The sequence below is a fragment of the Notolepis coatsorum genome (genome assembly GCF_963971535.1).
Source record: "Notolepis coatsorum genome assembly, chromosome: 1".
NCBI classification, from domain to species: Eukaryota; Metazoa; Chordata; class Actinopteri; order Aulopiformes; family Paralepididae; genus Notolepis; species Notolepis coatsorum.
The window spans coordinates 104,740,672-104,764,964 of NC_140165.1; the positions used below are offsets into that span (position 1 = coordinate 104,740,672).

The 24,293-nt window shown below is 44.0% G+C and overlaps 1 protein-coding gene and 1 long non-coding RNA gene across 2 annotated transcripts in view; both read right to left on the reverse strand.

The window, feature by feature from the left end:
* The window catches only part of LOC311246179 (acetylcholine receptor subunit beta-like), a gene marked incomplete at its 5' end in the record, with an annotated part of 71,209 nt that overhangs the window by 28,039 nt on the left and 18,877 nt on the right, over positions 1-24,293 (reverse strand). The window contains one exon of the mRNA XM_084336297.1: positions 5,662-5,798. Within this exon, the coding sequence (XP_084192423.1) occupies positions 5,662-5,798 (137 nt within the window). The remainder of the gene's footprint in view (positions 1-5,661; positions 5,799-24,293) is intronic.
* Positions 17,422-18,960, reverse strand: LOC311235354. The gene is made up of 3 exons (XR_014620154.1): positions 18,834-18,960; positions 18,365-18,391; positions 17,422-17,877 (listed from the first exon to the last, which is right to left on the reverse strand). It is a non-coding gene; the product is annotated as an uncharacterized lncRNA (long non-coding RNA).

Genomic DNA, 24,293 nt, shown 5'->3' on the forward strand with positions numbered 1-24,293 from the left:
TAAACCCACAGGAATTGTGTAAAAGTACCCAAATAGTGAAAGATATAGTAAAATAGTTCCCCTTTAAATAAAAGTTGTGAAAATGTGGTTGCGTGTTGTGTCAAGTGTACATATATTCATAGCACGGGGAGGCGCCGTGGCAGTCCGGCCCCTGGCCCCTTGGGTTTCTGACAATGTGGCCCCCTGAACAATTTAGTTGAATAGCCCTGAGTTAGGGGTTCAGTGTCGTCTTGCTCAAGGACACTTCGACACGCTGCCCCGAGAGGAGTGGGAATATTTGTGTCACAGCACATTGTTTTCTGCTGTGGATTATTCAAATCTTTGCCTGAAGATTATGATGCGGATTACCTGTTTTACCTGTCGTCCTTCATGGTGCAGAAACAGAGTCGTTTTGGCCTGCGGTCATAGGATCTTTTAACTTTCTGTACCATTTGCCCGCACAGAACTCGGAAAAACAGCCTTTTCTTATTCTGCCCCATCTACGTTATTACAAAAGGAACTGAGGCTCCCGAACCAAATTCCCATTGGAGATTTTAAGGTTCTTAATACGCAATATTGAGAGGGCATCCATGGGGGCCTGTTCTTGTTCTTGCTCTTAATTTAATTTGTCTAGATTTTAGCCTCTCTTAGACTTTTAGTTGTGTTACTAGTTGTGTTTTACCTGTATAAATTAGGGCTGTCCCCGACTAGGGATTTGTATAGTCGACTTGTAGTCGCCAAAATTTGCCGATAGTCGACTAATTCGACTATGGGGAAAAAGAATATATGGGGGAAAAAAGTATAATATATATATATTTTTTCTGGATCCCTTTGTTTATATGCCTAAAACACCGGTCTGTATAACAGGGAACACTGCATTATCGAGACAGCGCCCCTATGAGAATCTTTTCCGAATCCTAAGAGTAGGGTAAATCTGCAGTGCTGCTGCAGTGACATTGAGTAGGATACGGTATTACAATGGAATAAAAGCCAAAACAACCTTGCAGTTACAACTCCCTGCCAGGTGGGGGTGCTGCAGCCCCAGCAGCACCCCCCCTTGCCGCGTCCCTGCTTCTAGACCTCTTTTCTTTTGGAAAGAATGATAAAACAAATTTTAATAAATAATATATATATTTTTATTTTTTTTGCATTCAACTAAGAGGTTGGCAGTCGACTACGGCTCCTTTCGGTCGATTAGTCCAGTGGTTCCCAAAGTCGGGGTCGCGACCCAAAGGTGGGCCGCGAGCAGCCACGGGTGGGCCGCGAGATGATTTAAAAAAAATAAAAATAAAATATAAAAAAATATATTTTTTTTTATTTATTTTTTTTCTTTTTTTTTTCTTTTTTTTTTATTTTTACTGAACTTAGAAGCAGGCCAGGACAGTGTTTCTAGTTGTATTCTAAAATTCTATTCTATTGTATTCTAAAATGTGACTATATGGTTTTATATTAACTTAATAAATAAACAAAAACGAAAAATCTACTTATTTCAACGAACATTTCAAACTAAATAACAGATTATGCACATAAAACGCTGAAAACAACCGAAGCAACAATAGTATTTTAATGAGGCTATTATTATTATCATTATTATTTTGCAACAAGTTAGCCCTCTCATAAATAGCACATATAAATGAATAACTAACTTGAACTAACTTAATAGGATTGAAGTGATATTTGGCTTAAAAAATCAATCGTCTGGCAAAAAAAAAAAAAAAAAAAAGCCAGACGATGTGCATTGGGCCGCGGCTCTCTGACGCCTTATTTTCTGGGCCCCGGCCTGAAAAGTTTGGGAACCCCTGGATTAGTCGACTATTCAACTAATAGGGGTCAGCCCTAGTATAAATAAAAGGTTTGAAATTAAATAAAAAATTACAGCTTTTTTTATTATTATTATAATTTTTTTGTATCCGCTTTAACATGGCATGGCAGCAGCTCAGCAGTAGTTTCTGCTGGGTTTCATGATGGATACGGTGTAGTTTTGGAGAACCAAGGGGGTCAACACCTCAGGGTTTGATCAGCTTGTACAGACAGGAGCTTAACCCCATTGACTTTGCATTGGCTTGTGGCTAACTAGCCAGAGCTGGTATGCGGAATAGCATGGATTGTAGCTAATTATCTGGAGCTATAACAGCTAACTATCTGGAGCTAGTATGAGGAACACCATGGATTGTAGCTAACTATCTGGACTAGTATGAGGAACAGCATGGATTGTAGCTAACTATCTGGAGCTAGTATGAGGAACAGCATGGATTGTAGCTAACTATCTGGAGCTAGTATGAGGAACAGCATGGATTGTAGCTAACTATCTGGAGCTAGTATGAGGAACAGCATGGATTGTAGCTAACTATCTGGAGCTAGTATGAGGAACAGAATGGATTGTAGCTAGGGATGTCCGATATTATCGGCCGATATCGGCATTAAAATGTGATATCGGAAAATATCGGTATCGGTTTTAAATTTTTTTTTTTATTTATTTTTTTTTTACATTTCTATAACCTTTATTTACCCAGGCAAGCAAGTAAGAACAAATTCTGATTTTATTTATTGTCAAAAGTATGCATGATGTTGTGTTAATTCCACAACAAGAGATATGTAATGTTAATTACCTGAAATTATTAAACATTTTGGTGGGGGAAACCCTGCATAATCTGTATCGGTTGATATCGGTTGATATCGGTATCGGAAATTAAGAGTTGGACAATATCGGTATATCGGTATCGGTAAAAAAGCCAATATCGAGCATCCCTATTTGTAGCTAACTATCTGGAACTAGTATGAGGAACAGCGTGGATTGTAGCTAACTATCTGGAGCTAGTATGAGGAACAGCATGGACTGAGCTGATCAACATCGTTGATTACTAATCACTAACTATTACTTTTCACCACACGGTTTGGGAAAAAAATCAACTTCAAACAGGCAATTTTGCTCCATAGGAATGAATGACGGATGGTTCAAAACAGCTATAATTTTTTGATTTTGTAAGATGTTTTGTAAATTGCGACAGTGGCCTCAATTTTGCACCTAGATATAAACATAAGACATCAAAATGATGCCACGACTGTCCTCTCACACGTAAAAAATATATATGAATGGACATTTGTTTGACAGTCACACTCCACATACACACTGGACTCTCCACTCTAGCTGAAATCTGTGATTTCAGTTTTTCATGCCACAAAGGCCACAATTGTCAACTGAATTAAATACAAATAATCATACATAAACCTTCATCAATTCCCTCTAGTACTCATTCAAATTGTCATGGTTTTTGCCTTATTTCACTTTTCTGTGAGGGACAGCTGTCTATTTTTGCTTTATTTCACCTCTCTGTGAGGGATAGCTGTCAATCCCTGTTCCCTGTGGTTAATTGCCTTGAGCTTTATGGTAGTCATTCTTATTTTAGGCTACTCACGTGATTCTACACATGAACTCCCTTAGTGGAGGTTTATTGTTTAACTTTTTCAAATATAAACTCCTTTATTAGGAGGTATCCTTGTGGCTTATTTACTTTTATACTATACCTCTTTATTGAGAGTAGTCCTGTTTTTTGGGACTTGATTTATTTTCTTATTACTCACTTTGAGATTTCCACCTGTAAAGGTTGTTTTCTGTTGTTTAATTTTTCCCCTCTCCTAAAATATCTGCGTAAGCAGTCTAGTGGTTGTCCGTGTCACGGATAACTTTAAGAGTCCCTGTTATCTGCTCATGACCCCCACACACACACACACAGCCCTCACACAAATATCTACTGTAAACGAGCGAAGTGCCGTCTCATTGAAATGCATTGAGGATGGATGTGTGTCAGTTAAGATTAGAATTAAGGGCTGGCAGTGGGGTCACGGTAGGGCTGGGCGATATAACGATAACGATAATTATCGCGATATATTTTAATAATCGATATAAAAAAATAAATGTGTGACCTGCAACAGGGCAGTTTTAAAACCAGAGACAGTGGACAGACTTGTCTTTCTTGCCTGCAACTTAAAGTAATGGCTTTGCTTGTCCAAATGACAATACTGACCAGATTGAGATTTATTTTTCTCTTGTCCATTTATTTAGTTTGCTTTTTAATTTAAAATACAGTTTGAAACCGTCTATACACAGTAGGATTTCTGCTTTGCACTATATAGTATTGTACATTAGTACACTGCATAGTATTGTATATTATATGGTAACTCAGTTACGTCTATTCTGCATCGAACATTGTACATATGTCTATACTGAACACTGTGACCTCATTTTCTACTTCTAATTTACATGCTATACTATGTTATTTGATACTATCTTGTCTAGCACAGTCTCTGGAGCGTAACAGTAAGAAGCATTTTGTATGAAAGTATTCTGTACTTCTGTATGACAACTATTAAAGAAACTTGAAACTTGAAACTTGATATGTGTGCTAGCAGAGCTAGTCTCCAGTCACGAGTCACGGTGCACATGTGCGGTGGTTTGTCCACCAAAAAAGCACCAAAAGACAGAAAAGAAACTAGCAGAGCCAGAACTGTTCAACTCCCCTGGAGCCACAGCCAGCAGAGAAGCCGGTTTACTTTCGCTTTCAAACCAGCTGCAGCCTGAGAACTGGAGTGTGAGGGGATGTAACACTAAAGATGGCGGCAACGACAAAGAATTGCTGCAAAATAAACATACATCTATACAAAAAAAATATATATATATATATATATATATATATATATATATATAAAAATGTATATACTTATAACAATATTGATAATATCGAATGATATGATATTGTTATCGATATCGTTATCGCAATATAATTTTTGCCATATCGCCCAGCCCTAGGTCACGGGCACATGAAAGAAAAACATTCACTTAAAGGGACATGCACATGAATAAACCGCTTTCACAGGGAAAGACATACACACACACACACACACACACACACACACACACACACACACACACACACACACACACACACACACACACACACACACACTTACGGAAGATGTCAATCAACTCAGTACATTTAATGATCTAGATTAACCACGCCCCATTCTTAAGCGAAGCCCCTATACACAGGCCATGCCCCCTTATCTCATAAACCGTTTGTCGTAGAGACTCACCGGAGTGGTCGTCGGACTCGGTGGGGAGATCCGCTTTCATTGGTCGGCGGTGCACAGGCGTTACCCACACTTTCTGTGTTGTTATTATAATACATAATATTGGTTCCGCCCTGTTGTTGTAGTACCCGGACCGAGGACCGGGGTAGAGGAACAGTGCTTGATGTACGGATGCACAACAGAGAGAGTGCCTTGATGTACGGATAGACAACGTGAATAAAAGCCAGTAAAGAAACCCTAGCCTAGCCTGTTTATTCCTAGTTAAATACTGGAAACAACAAACATAACACTTTCCCCCGCAGAATTGTCTAGTTGTTTATTCTTATTTATTGTGCCTATATGTATGAATTTGCTGATGTGAAACACAACACAAAACTGTGTCTCGTTTTGTAAGCTCGTCGTCACTGTAAATGAGGGTAACCTCAGTGTCTTACGAGTTGAAATAAAGGTTTGAAATGAACATTTTTATGAAATTGGTGCGTACCAAATTAAGCTAGGGTACAACTATCCCTGTAATGTAAATGTAATGTCCCTTAGATGTTTTGTTCAATTCATGGAGACATCTGGTGTGTGTGTGTGTGTGTTGTCACTCACCAGCCCGACGAAGGAGACCAGGAGCATTCCCACCCGCACCACCACCCTCTCTCCTGGGCTGGCCGCAGGGCGCACCTTCAGGTTGTAGTTGGGGGTGAACAGGTCCTTCATGAGGGCATGCTCCCCCTCGGAGGCTCCTGGAGGGAGAAGACAAACGCAACGGATCAGGGCCCCGTTTTCCTCAAGCATCTCAAAGTAGGAGTGCCGATCTGAGACGAGTCACGTTGAGGAGGTGTGAATGATTTCCATTTAAGCATTCTGATTCCAGGTCAGGTCGATAGTTTGCATCATTTGGATTTTATTTATGGTGGTTTTTGTTTTTGATCTATTGTGATGTTTCTTCTTGACTTATTCCATGTGATCTATAGATACAAATACATTTGATTTGATTTACTCCTATTGTTGGAAGTTTGATACATGTAAGGAGGTGGGTGGGGGGGGGTTGTAGTTGCTTATTTAACTGTTATCATTATCTGATCTTGTGACCATGTACATGTCTGTCTATGTTCTTCTTGTTTATGTATGTTTACTGTGTTTTTTGGAGTTCTTATGATCTGCTGTAACATGAATTGCCCAGTTTGGGACATGCTAATAAACTTGACCTTGACCTTTGTAATATATTTTCTCTAACAATATTTGGAATTTGTTGGGGTCTAGCCTGGGGTAATCATACCGTATTCAATTAGAAGCACTGCTCATTCAACGGTTCTTCTAGGCATACCCCCCCATTGACTTCCAATGATGTGTTTAGATGCTAACAAAAAAACATTTTCTGCTTTCAATTTATCACAAAGAAAAACACTGTTGAAAGTAGGGCTGCATTCATGTTTATTGTATTTCAATGGGATCATGATGGAATCATGATATTGAGATCAGTGTTGTAGTCGAGTCACTACATCTCGAGTCTGAGTCGAGTCTCGAGTCCCCATTACCCTAGTCCGAGTCTGAGTCCAAGTCATCAAGGTTGAGTCCAAACCACTCTGGCAGTCAAAGAGCTGACATACAAATAGAAAAAGTTCTACATTAAACATAAATGACACAGCGGTCACCATTTCAAAAGGGAGTTTACTTACTGACACAATAGCCAAACAAATGCACTAGCCATCAATATCTTATGCCAAATGATTAGGGCTTATTACCAAAAATATAAAAAATAAACAACCGTATTTATCAATTAACAAGTCATTAACTAGTCGTTAACAAGTCCTCGTCTGCACCTTCCAAGTCCGAATGCAGTCAATGCTGGAGTCCGAGTCATCAGTGCTCAAGATATAACGTAAGGTTATGTATATAACCAAGTTCTATGAATACTGGTGACGCTCAGCGTCATCTGCACTAACCTCACTTCGTGCACAGCACTGAATAAAAATCCACAATGTACCTTTACATACCAGCATCCGTCTGGCCACACCCCTATCCGCTTACCTTCATAAGCAGGTGTGTGGTCACCTACTCGCCTCCTTCCCAAACTTTCACCACAAGGCGAGGTCAAGGGCCGCAGTGGCGTCCTGACGCTGAGCGTCACCAGTATTCAATAGAACTTGGTTATATACATAACCTTACGTTCTATATCATACTGGCTCCGCTCAGCGTCATCTGCACTACAGGAGCTGAGCGGGAGCCAGAAGCTCGACAAATGTACCCCGCTGAGGCCCCCCACAACCATCAGACCGGAGAGGACCGAGCCCCCCGACCCTCCCTAATGGAGGATACCCTCCCTATTGGAGGACGGGAGGGAGACGGATCCGACCGTGCGAAGAGAAACTCAAGCAACTCAACGCACAGGGTGAGCAGACCGTGGCTTGACCCCACGACTACGCACACGCACAACCCGCATGCCACCAGGGAACGAACGGAAACAACAACCCTCGTTACTGCCCCCAAAATCACGGGGTCAAGAGCAAACTCAACCCTGTGGCAAGGCCGTAGCAGCGGAGCGCGAAAAAAGACCCAGACCCACTGAAGGGACTGGATCCCCTGGAAAAAGGGGGCCCGGAGAGGTCAATGACGCCAAAGCATCAAGACCGCACCAGGCGGTCACTTAGTGACACCGCCCCCCACATCGCCAGCGTATTCGGACAGGGCCCCTCCAAGAGCGGGCCCTTCCCCCCACTAGTACGCCGCCTGGCACACTGACCCTGCAACACAGGCAGTCAGCATGGCCGTAACTTGAAGCACTCAAAAGGCTAAACTATAGCGGAAGCAGGCAGCGCACCGGGGAGACGACCCCAGAGGGGTTGATCCCTTAAACCAGGCAGCAGGCTTTAGACCCGAGCCTGGAGCACTGCGGACGAGACAAGCGCCAAAGGGGTCAACTGAAAACAGCACCCCGGCGGAAGGGGCGTATGCTGGCATTGTTGCTCACCATGACAAAGCATCCACCAAAAAAAAACCACCCAGAGGGGTCGAGGCAGAGAAGGCTGACACGATTGGCAGACGTCATGAACGTGCAGGGGCACACTCAACCGGGTAACCCGGGAGTTGACTCTGCTCCAACACACCAGGGAATCAACCACCCTCTTGGTACCACATGCGGTGGTTGTTCCTATAACCCCTCAAGAAAAAACTCAAAAACACACCTGCGGGTATACACTGGCTATACCGCAGTACAAGTGTTTCAGTTTTCAAAAAGGGTTATTCCAGGCCTACGGGTCAACGAAACATTACTTCGGACCGGGCCCGGCAGCTCGGGAAGCACACAGGGTCACCAGAGGAGGTCCAGAAGACCACCCCAACAGCCCCCTCTTCGCCATGCGTGAGAGGGGAGCGAAAAGAAAGGAGAACCAGCCCTTTCATGATAGTGCCAGGTACAACCTGTACCCAACAAAGGGTCTCCATAACGCCCAACCCTGTGACACCCGGGCCGACCCGGCATTTTTCCCCCCGAAAAAAGCACAAGTCCCTCAGGGTACCAGAACAGCAGATCTGCGTCCCCGGCGGACAACAGGTTAACTGACCTGGACCAGCGTGACCAGAACCAGTCCCGTGCCCTAACCACGCCGACATCCCCACTTCAGGAGGCGTGTAGCTTAATCCCAGCGGAAGAGTGCAAGAGCGCTTCCGCATTCTTCGCCATACGCCAGTACGGTAATGCGCATTTCCTTTTCCTTCGCCCAGGTGCTCGCGCGCGCATGCGCATGAGATCCCCGCTTGGTTCGACGCTTTGGTTCATATTAATCACATATTAACACGCTTTGGTTCATATTAATCACATATTAACGCTAACGCGCCATATTAGCACACATATATACACGCGATGGACGCAGCAGGCGATCATATTAATCACATATTAACACGCTTTGGTTCATATTAATCACATATTAACGCTAACGCGCCATATTAGCACACATATATACACGCGATGGACGCAGCAGGCGATCACTGCTACTGTTATTCAGCCGCGCCGAGGTACATGATTGATTGAGTAGTTCATACAAGACATTATCTTCTAAGCCAAGCTGTACTTTAACATAGGCCTGGGTTGTTTTTATTTCTGTTAGCGCTGCCACTCTGCAGTAAACAGACATCACTGATATAGAGTGTCTGGTCAGTAACATGGGTCTAGAACCCACCTCACCCCTGCCCACTTTGACAACCTAGGATGGCGTAGAGTAGACGACAGAGTACATTTTCCTTTTTGAAAATCATCTGACATGAAGGCGTAACACATTTTTGTTGTTAATATGATTTATATTACTGGTAGTTCATACAAGACATATCCTCTAAGCCAAGCTGCACTTTAACATAGGCCTGGGTTGTTTTTATTTCTGTTAGCGCTGCAGATATAACAAAGAGGTCTAGCTGAGTCAATGTTGGCGGTTTTGTTGAACATTTGTACGTCACAGGAGAGAAACCGTGTATTCAAAGAAAGCTATTAAAATAGTCTTTGAATCTAAATATACTTTCTTTGTAAAATGTGTCATAATGTAGCATTTGTGTGTGTAACGTACTGTAAAAAATAAATGTTTTTTCACAGGAAATTCACTATTATTTTACAGATTACTTTTGTTTTTCTACTTTAAGTGTAAATGCCATACAAATATAGTAAATGACCTTTTATCAAAATATTAACCATTAAATAAAGGTTGTAATTAGGGCTGTCAGTTTATCTGTATGTCATATATGTCCTGATGAATTGAAAATGGGGGACCCTGATGTAAACAAGACGAAAGTCTTTCTCTGGTCTGCATCCCCTTAACAATTGTGTGTATTGAGCCGTACTGTATTGTACCCATTCTGCAATCTGTTATTTTCATTCAATCAATTTCATTCAATCAATTTTATGAATGACCGAAAAAACAATGTTACAAAGTAAAGTTGACAGCTGCGTTGTGTTATCGTTACAATGTACAGGGAAATAACATTATGGCGTTGCGAGTGAATCGCGTCGCAATAATATACATGTATTCCATAATATGTAAAGGACAGTTGACAGCTGCGTTGTGTTAACGTTACTTACAATGTACAGGCAAATAACATTATGGCGTTGCGAGTGAATCGCGTCGCGATAATATACATGTATTCCATAATATGTAAAGTACAGTTGACAGCTGCGTTGTGTTAACGTTACAATGTACAGGGAAATAACATTATGTGGTCCTCGTTTGGATAATATGTAAAGTACAGTTGACAGCTGCGTTGTGTTACGTTGCAATGTATGCGGAAATGCTGCGTTGTGTTGCAATGTACTACATGCATTCCATTTCGGCGTCTGAGCGGGGGGAAAGAAAATGCGCATTTGGAGGGCGTTACCGCGGTCAATCAGGGCAAAATGCGGAAGCGCTCTTGCACTCTTCCGCTGGGATTAAGCTACACGCCTCCAGGAGAGGGGGTAGGTATGCGTGTTGATCTAAAACATGAAAAGAGGGTGCCACCCAGACGGTCCCATTCGTACCGCACTCAGTGGCCCCAAGGGCATGAGACCCCTCTACCTATGTTCTGGTCTATTCCGTTAACATCCCCCAGATATGAACGAGAATCCGTCGAGACCCAGTAACAGGCGCTCGGAAGAGGAAAAAAAACCCATCCCAGTTGCCCTATAAAAACACTTAATAACGAGCAACCAAGGCGTACTAGCCTCCTACGTGATTCTTATCAGAAAACACCCCGAGCCAGCACTATGTACGCGTCGAGACCCAAACACATCAATGGATAGTCTAACCCAGTGCATCTCAAACTTTTTCTGTCAGGCCCCCCTTTGGCGGACCAAAATAATTTGGGCCCCCCCCCCCTCGCCCCAACAAAATAGTCATGAAATGGGCCATGTTTAAATTGATTGAAATAACACCAATATCGTGACCTTTCAAATTGACAACACCTTCCCTCGCGAGAGCCACCTTGCCTCGCTGTGAAACAGCACTGCAGAATGGTCAGCTCCCATCTCCTCACACAGCGCAGAGAACAGGCACGCTTTTAGGGGTCGGGTTTTGATAAAATGTACCACGTTTATAACTTCTTTCAAAACCTCATTCAGCTCAGGGCTAAGCTGTCTTGACGCTAGCGCCTCTCTGTGAATTTACAGTGCGTCCATTGCGTGTTTGGTGAGACCCCCTTGATGAGCGCCTGTAGCCCCCTCCTTTTCCCTGCCATGGACTGCGCACCGTCAGAGCAAAAGCCCACACAGTTCTCCCATTTCAGTCCATGTTCTGTCAGGTAACTGTCAATAATTTTGAAGAGCTCATCAGCTGTCGCTCTGTTTTTGACATATTTGCAAAACAGCAGATCTTCACTCAGTGACTGGGAATTTACAAAGCAAACATAGGAAATAAGCAAACAGTCTTTATTGCTGTCAGTCTTTGACAAGGCAACACGCATGTCATCCTCAAGGCTCAACTTGGCCCTATATTTTGTTTTCAGAGCTGTCATGGATGAAAAGCCAGCTTCACACATATATGTGGTGCTGAATGGTATCAACACCTTAACTGCTGCATCATGAGATACTTGGTACTCAGCACCACACTCTGAAACTAGCTCTCCAGGTGGTATCAGATGAGATTTCAATAAGTTCTTCCAAGAGTTTGGATGGAGATGTGTCAGGAAGCTTTGTCTCAATGTTGTCTGTAAAGTATTTTTTTATCCAGAGTAACTTGGTGATCCTTTTCTGTGTTTTATTAAATAATAATTTTCAGATTTTGAGAAATGGTCAAACTTATCCAAATATGGTATTTTCATGGAGAACAGTGCAGCTGCAACAGATAGCACTTTAGTGATAATTTTCTGTAATAAAAAAAAATTTAAAATGTAATCTCAAGGCCCCCCCTGTCATGCCTCTGTGCCCCCCCCCCCCCCCCCCCCCCCCCCCCCAGTGTTTGAGAAACACTGGTCTACACCAACGACTTCCACTATCGGTCAGAGTCCTGCCACCTTCAGAAGTTTGACTCTGCGATAGTGGGATGTATAAAGGACGGTGACGAGAGGGAATACCGGGAACTGGTAGTGGACTTCGTCACATGGTGCGATAAAAACCACCTGCAGCTAAATGTGGCGAAGACCAAGGAACTGGTTGTGGAGATGGGGAGGAGGAGGAGTGCACCTGTGACCCCCGTTTCCATCAGGGGAGTTGACAGGGGAGTGGACATGGTGGAGGTGTACAAATACCTCGGTGTGCACATCGACAACAAACTGAACGGGTCAAAACATGCAGCGGCACTATACAAGAAGGGCCAGAGCCGACTCTACTTCCTCAGAAGGCTGAGATCCTTCAATGTCTGTACAAAGATGTTGAGGATGTTCTATGAGTCGGTGGTGGCGGGCGCCTTCTTGTATGCTGTGACCTGCTGGGGCAGCGGACTGAGAGCAGTGGACACAACCAGGCTGGATAAGCTGGTCAGGAAGGCCAGCAGCGTGGTTGGGGTGGAGCTGGACTCTCTAGCGAGGGTGGCGGAGAGGAGGAGCCTTGCTAAGCTCCAGGCCATCAGGGAAAACCCCACCCACCCACTATACCAGACACCAGACATTGGTCCTTCAAGTCGCCTGGGAGAACAACAAGGAGTTGTCGTGCTTCATATTCTTCCCTCTTTTTATTATTAAAAAGAAAGAAACACCGACTGACATGAATCCCACGTGACGCGGCCGAGGGTAAAAATGGTTTACATTCTTACATCCCGCCACCCTCACCACAGAGAGGAGACGGGAATCCTCAGAGAGACTTCCCACGTGAGCCACAGATTGAAAAGTCACGGTAACATTGAGTCATGTGACCAACGTATATCGAGCGTAGAACAGTAAGTTCCTACGCTCTGCCCCGACAACTTGACAATGACAGACCCTACATATGGGTCTGGAAAAACTCACGGAAGCTGTCATCCAATAGAAACGTGCCTAGTGACGTTTTCTATGACGGGGGCAAGCCCATGACTCAACCGCCCGTGATAGGTGCGGAGTCAGGGAACCCCCCCCCCCGTGCCAAGCTGCCTAACAGCTTGGCCCTGACCGAATGAAAAGAGAGTCCAAAAAAAACCTGACCAATCAGAAGAGGGAAGGAGGGGTTTATCCGGTACCCCCTCGCAAGCCCAACCCTTGCATACGACAACAACAAAATAGCCATATGATACCTTAAGTAGCCAGTATGCTAATGAACAGCGCAAAGCTAATTCAATGCACGCTAGCCACAGACACGTCTGTGAACAGGGTTTATAACAAGGCCAAGTTATGTATGTGTGAACCCGACACCCGTGTTTATGTTGCAAGACACAGAAAATCTGATAGAGAGAGAGAGCGGCCTGAACCGCGGTACCTTTTCACACACGAGCATTACTGCAGACCAACACAATAGTGTTGCGGCTCAATATCACTGTTTAAGCAACAGAGCACACAACTAACCTCTACCTTTATGTGAAGATTCAGGTCGAGGCAGAAAAAACCTTTTTCAACCAAGTGTAAGCTGCAGGCCTTGCTTAAGCTCTAACATGAATGTAGCGACCAACAAGACTTAAAGTCTAGCCCTCCTATCAAACCCACACTAGCGAAAGGTTCACACGTCGTATCCCCACAGAGGGAAAAAGTCATTACTTTCAGCGACGCCTGCCACGAGCGGCTCGGGACTTGCCACCCCGGGGAGCCCCGGAGGGACGGTAAACGATAGGAGGCTGGTCACGACGATCCCTACCGTCACCTCCGGGCGTAGATGGGCCGGCTGCAGTGGCGGAGGCGCCCTCTCTCCTCCTGGCCTTCTTTGCCGAAGGTCCAGCAGTGGCGGTGGTAGCAGCGGCGGCTACGGCGGCGGAACCCCGACGACGAGCCTGCCGTCTGACTCCACCGGCGACATCGGGCGGGGGGAAATGAGGCTGGAGCACGGAACGCTCCTCATGCATCTCCCTGCAGGTTGAGGTCATCAATTGCAGTGCCGACCCGAAAAGTCCAGCATCGGAGAGGGGTGCCGTCAGAAGTGGAGTCCTCTTCTTCTCCGGCACACGTGCCTGCTCCAGCCAAAGGTGGCGCTGAACTAGAGTGGCCAGGGCACGCACTTTCCCAGCGGCTATGGCCTGCGGCTGGATCAGATGCAGGATGGCTCCTGCCGACTGGGCGAGCTGATCATGTTGCAAATCAGTCAGCTCCATACCGCCCGTCAGTATCCCGAACATGAATCTCGCCAGCTGCGCGATGTTAGAAGTGGCAGCCAGAGATTGCGTCGCAGAGATAAATGACTGGTCACTCCAGAAAGCCAACCGCCTCGCCGATTTCCCTTGGGGAACCGGCTTCCGTAACGGCTCCCACACCACCTCAGGACAAAGGAGCGCTGCCATCGGCCTATCAAGCCGAGGTACGCCCTCCTTCATGCCTTCTACCAAACCCACCACCCTCGTGACTTGCACATAGGCGGGGGTGAGGCCCATGATGTGGGAGACCACCTGTCCCTGACGGACGTAGGCCTCCATTGAGGGGAAAAATGGACAGACAACGTCCATCCCTCTCACAGGACGGCGTTGCCATAGATGACCTATGAGATCGTCAGGAATAGGAACAAGCAGTGGCTGCGGCAGCATACTTTCCTCCTCCGAGCCCGCGTCCCTCACATGCAGCAGACTACCGGTTAATGAGCCACATTCTGATGTGGCTGATAGCAGGGCATCCCGCCGCCGAGTCGGAGGTTCTAACCCAACATCTGCGTACGAGGAACCCCAAGGAGACCTCTCACCCCCCTCCAGTGTTACCTGGACGGGCGGCGGACATGTCTCCACCGGGGCGTCGAACAAGAACCCGTCCGCTTCTACCATGTAGTCCTCTGTTTCCATCGGCCATGGAGAATCAGACGCATCCTCATCCGGCTCCAGCAACTCACCAAAACCAGGCCGTTCGCGTCTACAAGCCACCATCTTGCGACGGGAGCGAGCCGACGCAAAAAGTTTGTGTCTCAAATCCTCCGCCACCAGAGGAGCCGGCCGCCCAACAGCGGACGACTCTCCGGAGGCAAAGGAACCAGAGCCGGAACCAGGCCATCGCACAGGAGACGGCGCTGGTGCACCAGCTCCTTGGCGAGACAAACTATCAATCGGACACCTACCGGGCGCGGCTGCCGACCACGAAAGAGGCCTCAACCCCGCTCCAAGACGTACGACAGAGGAGGCAATGGAGAACCGCTGGTGAAGGGTGACGTTGCTAGCGCGACCCTCCGAGGTAAACATTATGACTTAGCTTTTTTCTTTTAAAATTTATGAGATAAAGAAAAAAGCAAGAAAAAATGTAAACACGTAACTCAACTTTCTTCAGCTAACAACCTCGTCAAGTGGGGTATACAACAGGCACTTCCTTGTGGTGAAAGTGAAGAAGGAGGCGAGTAGGTGACCACACACCTGCTTATGAAGGTAAGCGGATAGGGGTGTGGCCAGACGGATGCTGGTATGTAACGTCACAGTGCCCAAGTGCGTCCACCTTTTTATAGGATTCTATCACATTTGCATAACAATAGCGAATATTACGTACCTTGCGCCGTTTTCATTGGAGTTTTTTACAAAACAACGCTGTTTTATTTGTCCTATATATGCGGATATCATTTAAAAACTTAAATTTTACCATTTTAGTTCCCTTTAGACAACAAACATAATGCTAATGATGCACTTTAATTATGATAATTAGGTGGCCATTCACGGTCACTGTACTGAGGTGACGTGAGGGCGCATTCATAGTTTAACGCTCCTGTGTTCAGATCGCATTTTCATCAACTTTTACCGACCTGCTGACCTGTGAACTGTGAAAAAAGGTCTTGGAAAATGGAGTTCTTTTGTTTGAACCTGTTTTCATCCTTTAAAATCAATGCTGCCATCTACTGTCAGCTGGAAGGTAGTGTCGTTTGTCTACCATCTCATCTCAGGAGCAAACAACATCCCCATTTTATTTGTCTAACAAACAAAATATTAATCACAATCACTTGTCACATTAACATTTGTGAGTACATGTGTTTTCAACAAAAATATGACAAATTTAACACAACAGCCAGCACTTCATAAAATTTTATAAACATTATATAAAAAATACAATAAACATAACTTAGAACAATAACTATTTACAGCACACCATACATATTTATAAATTTTTTCATTCGCTCACTCATTCATACACTCATTCATCCAAACACCAGTAACACCAGAAACTAGCATCTTCGTCCTCCTCCTCCTCCCACTGGACACACATGGTGTGGAACCATTTGTGACAGTTGTCACACTGGACCCACGACACCAAACCCTCAGAGTCCACAGGGGGGTTCGCCTTTTTACACCGGCCACACCGCCAGATCCCCAGCTTCTGCCTCTTGGTGGTGTGACCTGCAGTTAAAAAGAAATTTATTATTATGACGCTGCTTGATTACAATATACCAAGGTCCAATAATAAGTAAGGGATAATGTATAGCTACGAGGTCATTGTCGCAAAATAATTGACCGACACGGAGTTTAAAATACCGAGGCGCAGCGCTGAGGTGTTTTAAACGTCAGTGAAGGTCAATTATTTTGCGACAATGATCGAGTAAAGCTATACATTATCCCGCTTATTACATGGCTAACTTACTAACAATATACCTAATTCATCGACAAGACTAGATCAAATGAAGACGCAGTTGTTCTGTGGCTCTGTCAGCCCAAATAAAGTGATTATTATTATCGGCAGCCGGCAGGTCTCTGGTCTGATTGCATGACTGAGTGCAGCTGTGCATATGCTGAGCAGCACTGATAGTGTTGTAGTGGGCTTGATTGCGAACAGCTGCGCACAGCGGTCATTATTGTGTGATAACGGACCTCTGACACGGGCTATTGACCAATCACAAGCAAGCATTTCGGCGAATGTGAAAACGCCATGTAATAAATATGAATAACTATCTATATAGTACTTTTCACACATGGACCACAGTTCAAAGTGCCCCACAGCAATTTGTATAAAATCAGCAAATGTTTTACAAAATAAATAACAATTCATAAGTTTGCCCTGACAAACTCAAAAAACATAAGTAACATGCCGATGGGTGTCGTGGGTCTGGCGTGGGAGGAGGAGGATGTCGATGCTCCTGTTGGTCCAGGAATACAGGAGGCTGCAGACACAAAAAGGGAGCACCACTCAAAAAAATTATTTTGTTTGGTTTGGTAAATATTGCGCTATGAACAGTCTATCAGTGTACTGTGTGTGTGTGTAGGCCGTAGGGGCAGGTACAATAAGAGTTTTTCTTCCTGTTCCTTTTGGCCATGGACATTTGTAGATCGTGTTTTTTTCACAGTTGTTTGAAAAAGCTTACGGTGGGAGGGAGAGGAGCTTGAAGTATTCTTCTATGGCCCCCCTCTTAGCGCAGGCTGCCCTCCCACGGTCAATGGTGTCCGGGATCCGGATCGTGAGGCGATGGTGTTGCCTCTCCCTAAAATTGATCCACCACCCCTGGCCAAGGGATGTTTTTAGGTTCCCTGGGTGACGGAGGTTATAGATGGCCAGGGCGTGGGCCAGGACCTGCGACCTCGTCAGCGGAAACCCATAACTGGCAGAGTACAAGCAGTACTCCACCAGGGAACTCTCATCTTCAGGGGTCAGATAGGTGCCCCGGCCGATGTTGCAGGCCAGAGACACCTTTCCGCTGAGTCGGTCGATCAGGCTGGACTTAGGGACCTCGAACAACGTGGCTGCCCGCCTCGCACTCCACCTGCCTGCTCTGACCTCTGCAATGGCCTGATCCATGGCCTCCTGGGTCCACAGACGCACCTTCCTCTCCCTCTTCCGCATTTGCCGGATATTAGGCATGCTCTGCAAACACACAAAAATATTTTAAACAAGAAAGTAAAATAATATGAACTTTATTATTATTGTACGACTGACGAGTTTATTTTATTTGATTTATTTAGCACATTATTTAAAAAAAACAGTGCTAGGAGGGAACTTATGTGAGTGATTTATGATGAAATTAAATTAGATTTGAATTGTTTTTTTGAATATGGATAAGGAGGTTGTTGACCTCAATGATGAATTTAGTTTATTGCTATGGTTTGTTGGATATGAGTGAAATTCTGATGAAAAGATGCAGAACAATGGAAGGTATCAAGAACATCTTGCCTTTTGTTAATGAACTTGAATATGAATGAGCATGAAACCAAAATGATTATGCTGAAATATTACCAGACATGCAAACACACACACAACCTTACCTTCACCCAGTTCAGCATGGCAGCCTCACACACACACACACACACCTCCATTCACCTGTAGAGAAACAAACAAGCACACACAAACCTACCGTGTCTGCTGTCTGACTTTGTCACTGCTTCAGATGTTTTTTTTATACAGAGATTGAGAGAGAGAGAGAGAGAGAGAAAACCAGTTCATTATTTTCCCCGCGAAAATTATTGTTCTCCCTTCGATTATTTTCGCGCAACCTCAGTTCATCACTCGTTCAGACAAACTTAGATCTCTTATTAAGATTACAAATGTACAACACATTTCGTCGGACAAAACACTGGCTATATATGCTAGCAACATAACCAAACAATCTGACTTCATCTTGGGGCGAGTGGGAGTTCGTGTTTAAGGAACAGGAAGCTACTTTTACTTGGAAATCAGCGTCGCCCCGAACACATTCGAACAATTATAACGTTGCAGTGGTACAAACGTTCACATCTAGTAGTCTTTAGATGACTAAATATAGATGAATACTCATGAAATTTGATATATATACTCTAAAATAAGTATGATTTCATATCACCTACCTTTCGACGTGAAAATCTGGTGGGGCTGTGAGGAAAGATCCAGAATGCCGCGCAAGATGGGGCGTGACCGAAGTTGGGTTTGGGCGTTCCCAGATAAAGAGGGTGACCGGGATTGGTTTACGTTCCGTTAAAGGTACATTGTGGATTTTTATTCAGTGCTGTGCACAAAGTGAGGTTAGTTCAGATGACGCTGAGCGGAGCCAGTATGATATAGAACACTGATTGAGATATCGTGATAGACAATCCTGTTGTCTGAATTGATGATTGGCAATCCTCATCAATGGTCATTCAACAACTAAACTAATAAGCAAATTGGACAATGGATTGCAACCCTTGTTTCCTGGTGGCTCCAGCTAGGTAAATCCAGTACAATAACAAGCACATATCAACTAAAATTTCTCACACGATTTCATCTGAAATATCGGAGGGAATGTCATTTGAAAATTGCAGTTTTGGTTTTCATACTTTTACATAAGCCTGTGATTTCACATACATATGTGTATGTACAGTATATGTATATATTGTGGCAGACCGGCTGGCATGGTAATAGACGGCCGCTATGCGTTGGCCAAGGTACTGGGGCATATGACCATATTAGGAGTTCCGGAGAGAGTCCAGGCAGAGCGGAGCGCATCAGCACAGATGAAGCACACCTGTGCCAGACGCACCCAAGACAGGTGAGTGCAATCACCACACAATCAAGCAACATAGAAAATGGAGACAGAGTGACGGAATGATTGGAGTAGCTGAGGCGAAAGCTCTATGATTGATAGAGGTGAGTAAGAGAGAAGAGAAGAAGAAGAAGATTGTTGTCTGTGTGACCCCATACTGTGTTTATCTGCTTTTGGAAGGAGGACCCTGCTGTGTGCTATAACCCCTGATCGTATGAGAAGAGAACATGCATGTGTATATAAACCCCTGCTTGTCTGACGTCTCTTCTCCCGGATCATCCCCCGCCTGTACGAGAACCGCTCTCTGTGTACCAAACCTGACTAACGGACTAAGACGCTTCTCTAGAACGGACTGGCTGACGATCACACTAACCTCTCCTTTTCCCCTAAGGCCTAAAAGAAGAAAATGTGTTTCCGGTTGCCGACCGACCCTGCCAATTCAGGTGCGACCCAATTTATTTTATGAGTTTAAAAAAAAGAAAAAAGAAATAAAAAAAAAGGTTTCATAGAAATCGTAGTCAAACCTTTAGTATTATGGATATTAAACATGCTGGCAGAGTACATGCATCCATGTTGTTGTGAACATTTTAATTAAATAAATAAATTCCCTATCCAGTCGCCGTGGGAAAGAATAAAATAAAAAATAAAATAAAATAAATTCCCTACCTAGTACCTACCTTAACACTTTGACTGCCGGGACACGTCTTTAGACGTCTTTGCTGGCCATGCTAAAGTTGCCGGGGGACGCTGTACAGCGTCCTTATATCAATATTTCAAAAATCTGCGATCGGATTCATATTCCCCCTCCGCTGGCCTGAGATCCACCAGCAGGACCCACTGAGCTCTCTGGCGGTTCAGGAGCGCCATCTGGTGGCCGATCGGCGCAATCGCCACACAGGATTTTGAATAGAGGTTGTCATGACGACCGTAGTACTTCCGGGCGCTCGCTATGGTTCATGGGACTCTGGCTCGTCACGCTACACGGTGATCGATTGGCAATAACTCGATAAACAACATGATTTGGACGTATATACCATTATACAAGCTGGAGATGGACCGGGTAAAAATATATCCCATAATGATAAAATGTCTACTCGACGATGATCGCCCAACGGCGCGCGGAGACTGGGGTGAGTTTTAGCGTGTAACGTTACCGTCTTAGATACTAACTGCTATTATCAACATTTGACCCACATTAGATGATTGGTATAACGCTGCCCACGGAATTATAAACGCCCCCTCGCCCATCCGGTCAACATCAGATGACGTGTAGTAACTTCTAGAAGTACGTCTAGTTGGAATTTTTTATATCGCGCTGATTGCCATCAAACTGTATTTCATCATCAATATAATGCATTTGGGGCTATATATCACGTTCTGGAGAAAGCTGCAGAAAGAGATGAAAACATACTTATACATTAGACCATACTTTACTATGAATATGTGAATGAAAAAGTTTAACGTTGCTACACAATGAACAATACATATAGGACTTTGAATGGGCCCTAATAATGGCAATGTAGCAATAGAATTTAAAAAGTTATAGCCCTGCAAAGAAGGGGACTTTCTCCATAGACAAATAGCGCTGGCAATCTATGGTATATCATTAATTTAACCCAAGGCAACCAAAGTGTTAACTGACAACCAACAGGAAACAAACAATATTTTCTTTTATGCCTAGAAACAGTAATACAACTGCTGTTAAACTGGCTTCTACTACATAACACCCCTGTGTATCGGAAATACCTCCGATACAGCCTAAAATGCTGGTATCGGTATCGGCGAGTACACCGAAAGTCTAGCCTCCGATACTATGATGTAATTTATCAACAACACGTGCGTTTTTATTTTTTTTGCCTTCTCTTTCTCCAATTTTTCTCTGTTTTTCTCCCCGTCCCAATTTAGTCGTTGTGCCAATTCCCCCCCTCCCCTACCTGCTCGTTGTACGCATGTTCTCCTACGAGTCGGTACAAGGGCGTCCCGAAGCCGATCGCACGCTTCCTCTGATACGTGCGGCGACTGCCAGTGACGTCTTTTCACTTGGCAGCGAGGACTCTCATTGGTGAAGTGTAACGCGTGGGAGGGCACGCTATCTCCACCAAGTCCTGCCCCCGCTGAGCAAGCACCGAGACCTGACCTGTAGGCGTCGCTGTCCACAACGCCAGATTCCCACCCACCAGCTTCCCACCCCCTAATACTGCCAATTGTATTAGTATGAACGACCAGCCAAGCTGGTAGCAACGCCGAGAGCTGGGCTCGAACCCAGCATCTCCTGCGTTGGTGACGAGCGCAATCTCCGCTACGCCACCTGACTGCCTCAAAACAAACGTGTTTTTAATCGACCGTGAATTAAAGTGTCAATGCCATTTGTCATTTTAACAGCAGATACTTTCTTAAATGCCATCGTCCTGGCAGAGCGGGGCTTGCTGGTGTCATTAGCGCTAGCTGAAAAGCTAGTTTTAGCTTAACGTTACCTTGGCTAAAGTTGGGGCTATTCATAATCCAGCAATAATGGCTGCTAGACCTGCAAGCAAAGTACAGAAAGTTGGCAAATGAGTATTCCAAGGTAAATCACTTTTTCACCAGTAAGTTACTGGCAGTAACGTTACATTGTCTTTCCATCTAACGTTAGCTCACGCTAACGTGGCTAACCTAAAGTGTCGTCGCTGATCGACTTCTCGCACGCAATTAATGACATGTTGCGGACAGCCATACCGGTGACAATGTTTAGCTTTTAGTGCCAAAGGATAAGAGTCTGAGACGGAGTCTCAAAAGAGAATGTTGAATATTTATTCATGCATCGAAAATCACAACATACACGCTACTACTAGCCAGAGCCTCTGCAGACTGGATAGCAAGTGCAACAGCGTATAACGTATGTGCGGAAACAATGTCCCAACAACCTTTCCGTGGGTGAACTCATTGAGCATAGTTAATGATACTATACTAATCTATACAATCACCTGTTGTTGAATAAATAGCATTACTTTCTAGTTATTACTAAAAAACAGTACATATAAAACAGTATCTGTAGCTGTAAAAAATAAAAATAAAAATAAAGTTTTATAATTTATATAATATACTTTTTTTTTTTTTTGTATGTATGCAGTGGTATCGGATCAGTATCGGTATCGGCTGATACCCAAAGCTTAGGTATCGGAATCAGATCGGGAAGGAAAAAATGGTATCGGAACATCTCTAACTAGGATCACACGGAAAACGGCTGCTTGTTCCATCTCTGAGCTCAGGTATCTGACGACCTGAGCCATTGCCGCCCCCGTATTATCTATAATTATAATAAAATGAATTAATAAAAAAACGAACTTCTGTTAGAAAAACCCTGGCGAACTCCGAATCCTAAAAACAGGGTTCGGGGACAGCCTTAGTGTGCATGCCATGATGACGATGCGGATGATTAATCCAATTAAAGGGGAACTATCTTATAAATGGCCTTTTTGAGTGTTTAGCATTGTTTCCTAGCTATGTGAACTTATATTAAGATAAGATAAGATAAGATATTCCTTTATTGATCCCCTTGGGGAAATTCAGGCATCATAGCAGCATGGGGGGGAGGGGGGGAGGGGTACAGGTAGTAAAACAACACAGTATACAGGTAGTAAAAGACAACACAGGCAGTGTAAACAATTTGATCAATATGGTCAATATAATTTACTATCTGACTAGCTGAGGAATATTCACATTATTCACAGTGTCACATGAGGTGCAGTATGCAAGAGGTAGTGTTATAATTTACTATCTACTGAGTGTACTATGAGTGTAATATGATCTATGTCTAAAAATTCTCATATTGGCGCATTCTTCCAATTCTCCTCTCACAATATTCACCCTCACTGAACTGAGTCATTTGAAAATGTGCCTATATGTGATGTCATAAAGACACCGCTGCATGTTAATGTTCAGGAGAACCAGAACGTGCACAGTGGTTTAGGAGCCCAGGCTCAAAACAGCTCGAGATCTTGAGGTAGAAAAATGCTGTTTTTGAGGACTTCATTAGAAATACAAAACAATGAATAAAAAAAATATATATATTACAGAGGTGTTCCATAGACTCACAGGAATTGTGTAAAAGTGCCCAAATAGTGAAAGAAATAGTAAAATAGTTCCCCTTTAATGTCGATAATAATATGATAACATACTCATAACGCTATCATAAAGTGAGACTGTCAACTACTGCTGGTGGTCTCTCAGTCAATCAATGTCAAATAGCGCAGCATAAGCTATTGGCATTGTAGCTTAGCTGCTACTATAGCATACAGTAGTTCCCTAATGCAGTCACAACTCCGGCTATTCTAATGTTAACTAGCTAACGTTATTTTGTCAGCATCACGTTGGCTAAACCCAGGTTGCTGTGAGTGACCTAGGTCCATATCGTATCATCATAATATTATTAAAATTAGGATAAGGGTTCCCTTGATAAAGATGAACGAAAAGGCTGTATAATATACAACACCTGTAGCTCAACTGCAACTGAAAAAACTGCTCAACTTATTTTCAGCCAGGTATGGTGGTAACTATTAGGATATATATGGTATGTAGAGATGTTCCGATACCATTTTTTCCTTCCCAATCCGATTCCGATACCTAAGCTTTGGGTATCGGCCGATACCGATACTGATCCGATACCAGTGCATACATAAAAAAGAAATTTATATCATAGAAATTATAAAACTTTTATTTTTTTACAGCTACAGATACTGTTTTATATTATACTGTTTTTAAGTAATAACTAGAAAGTAATGGTATTTATTCAACAACAGATGATTGTATA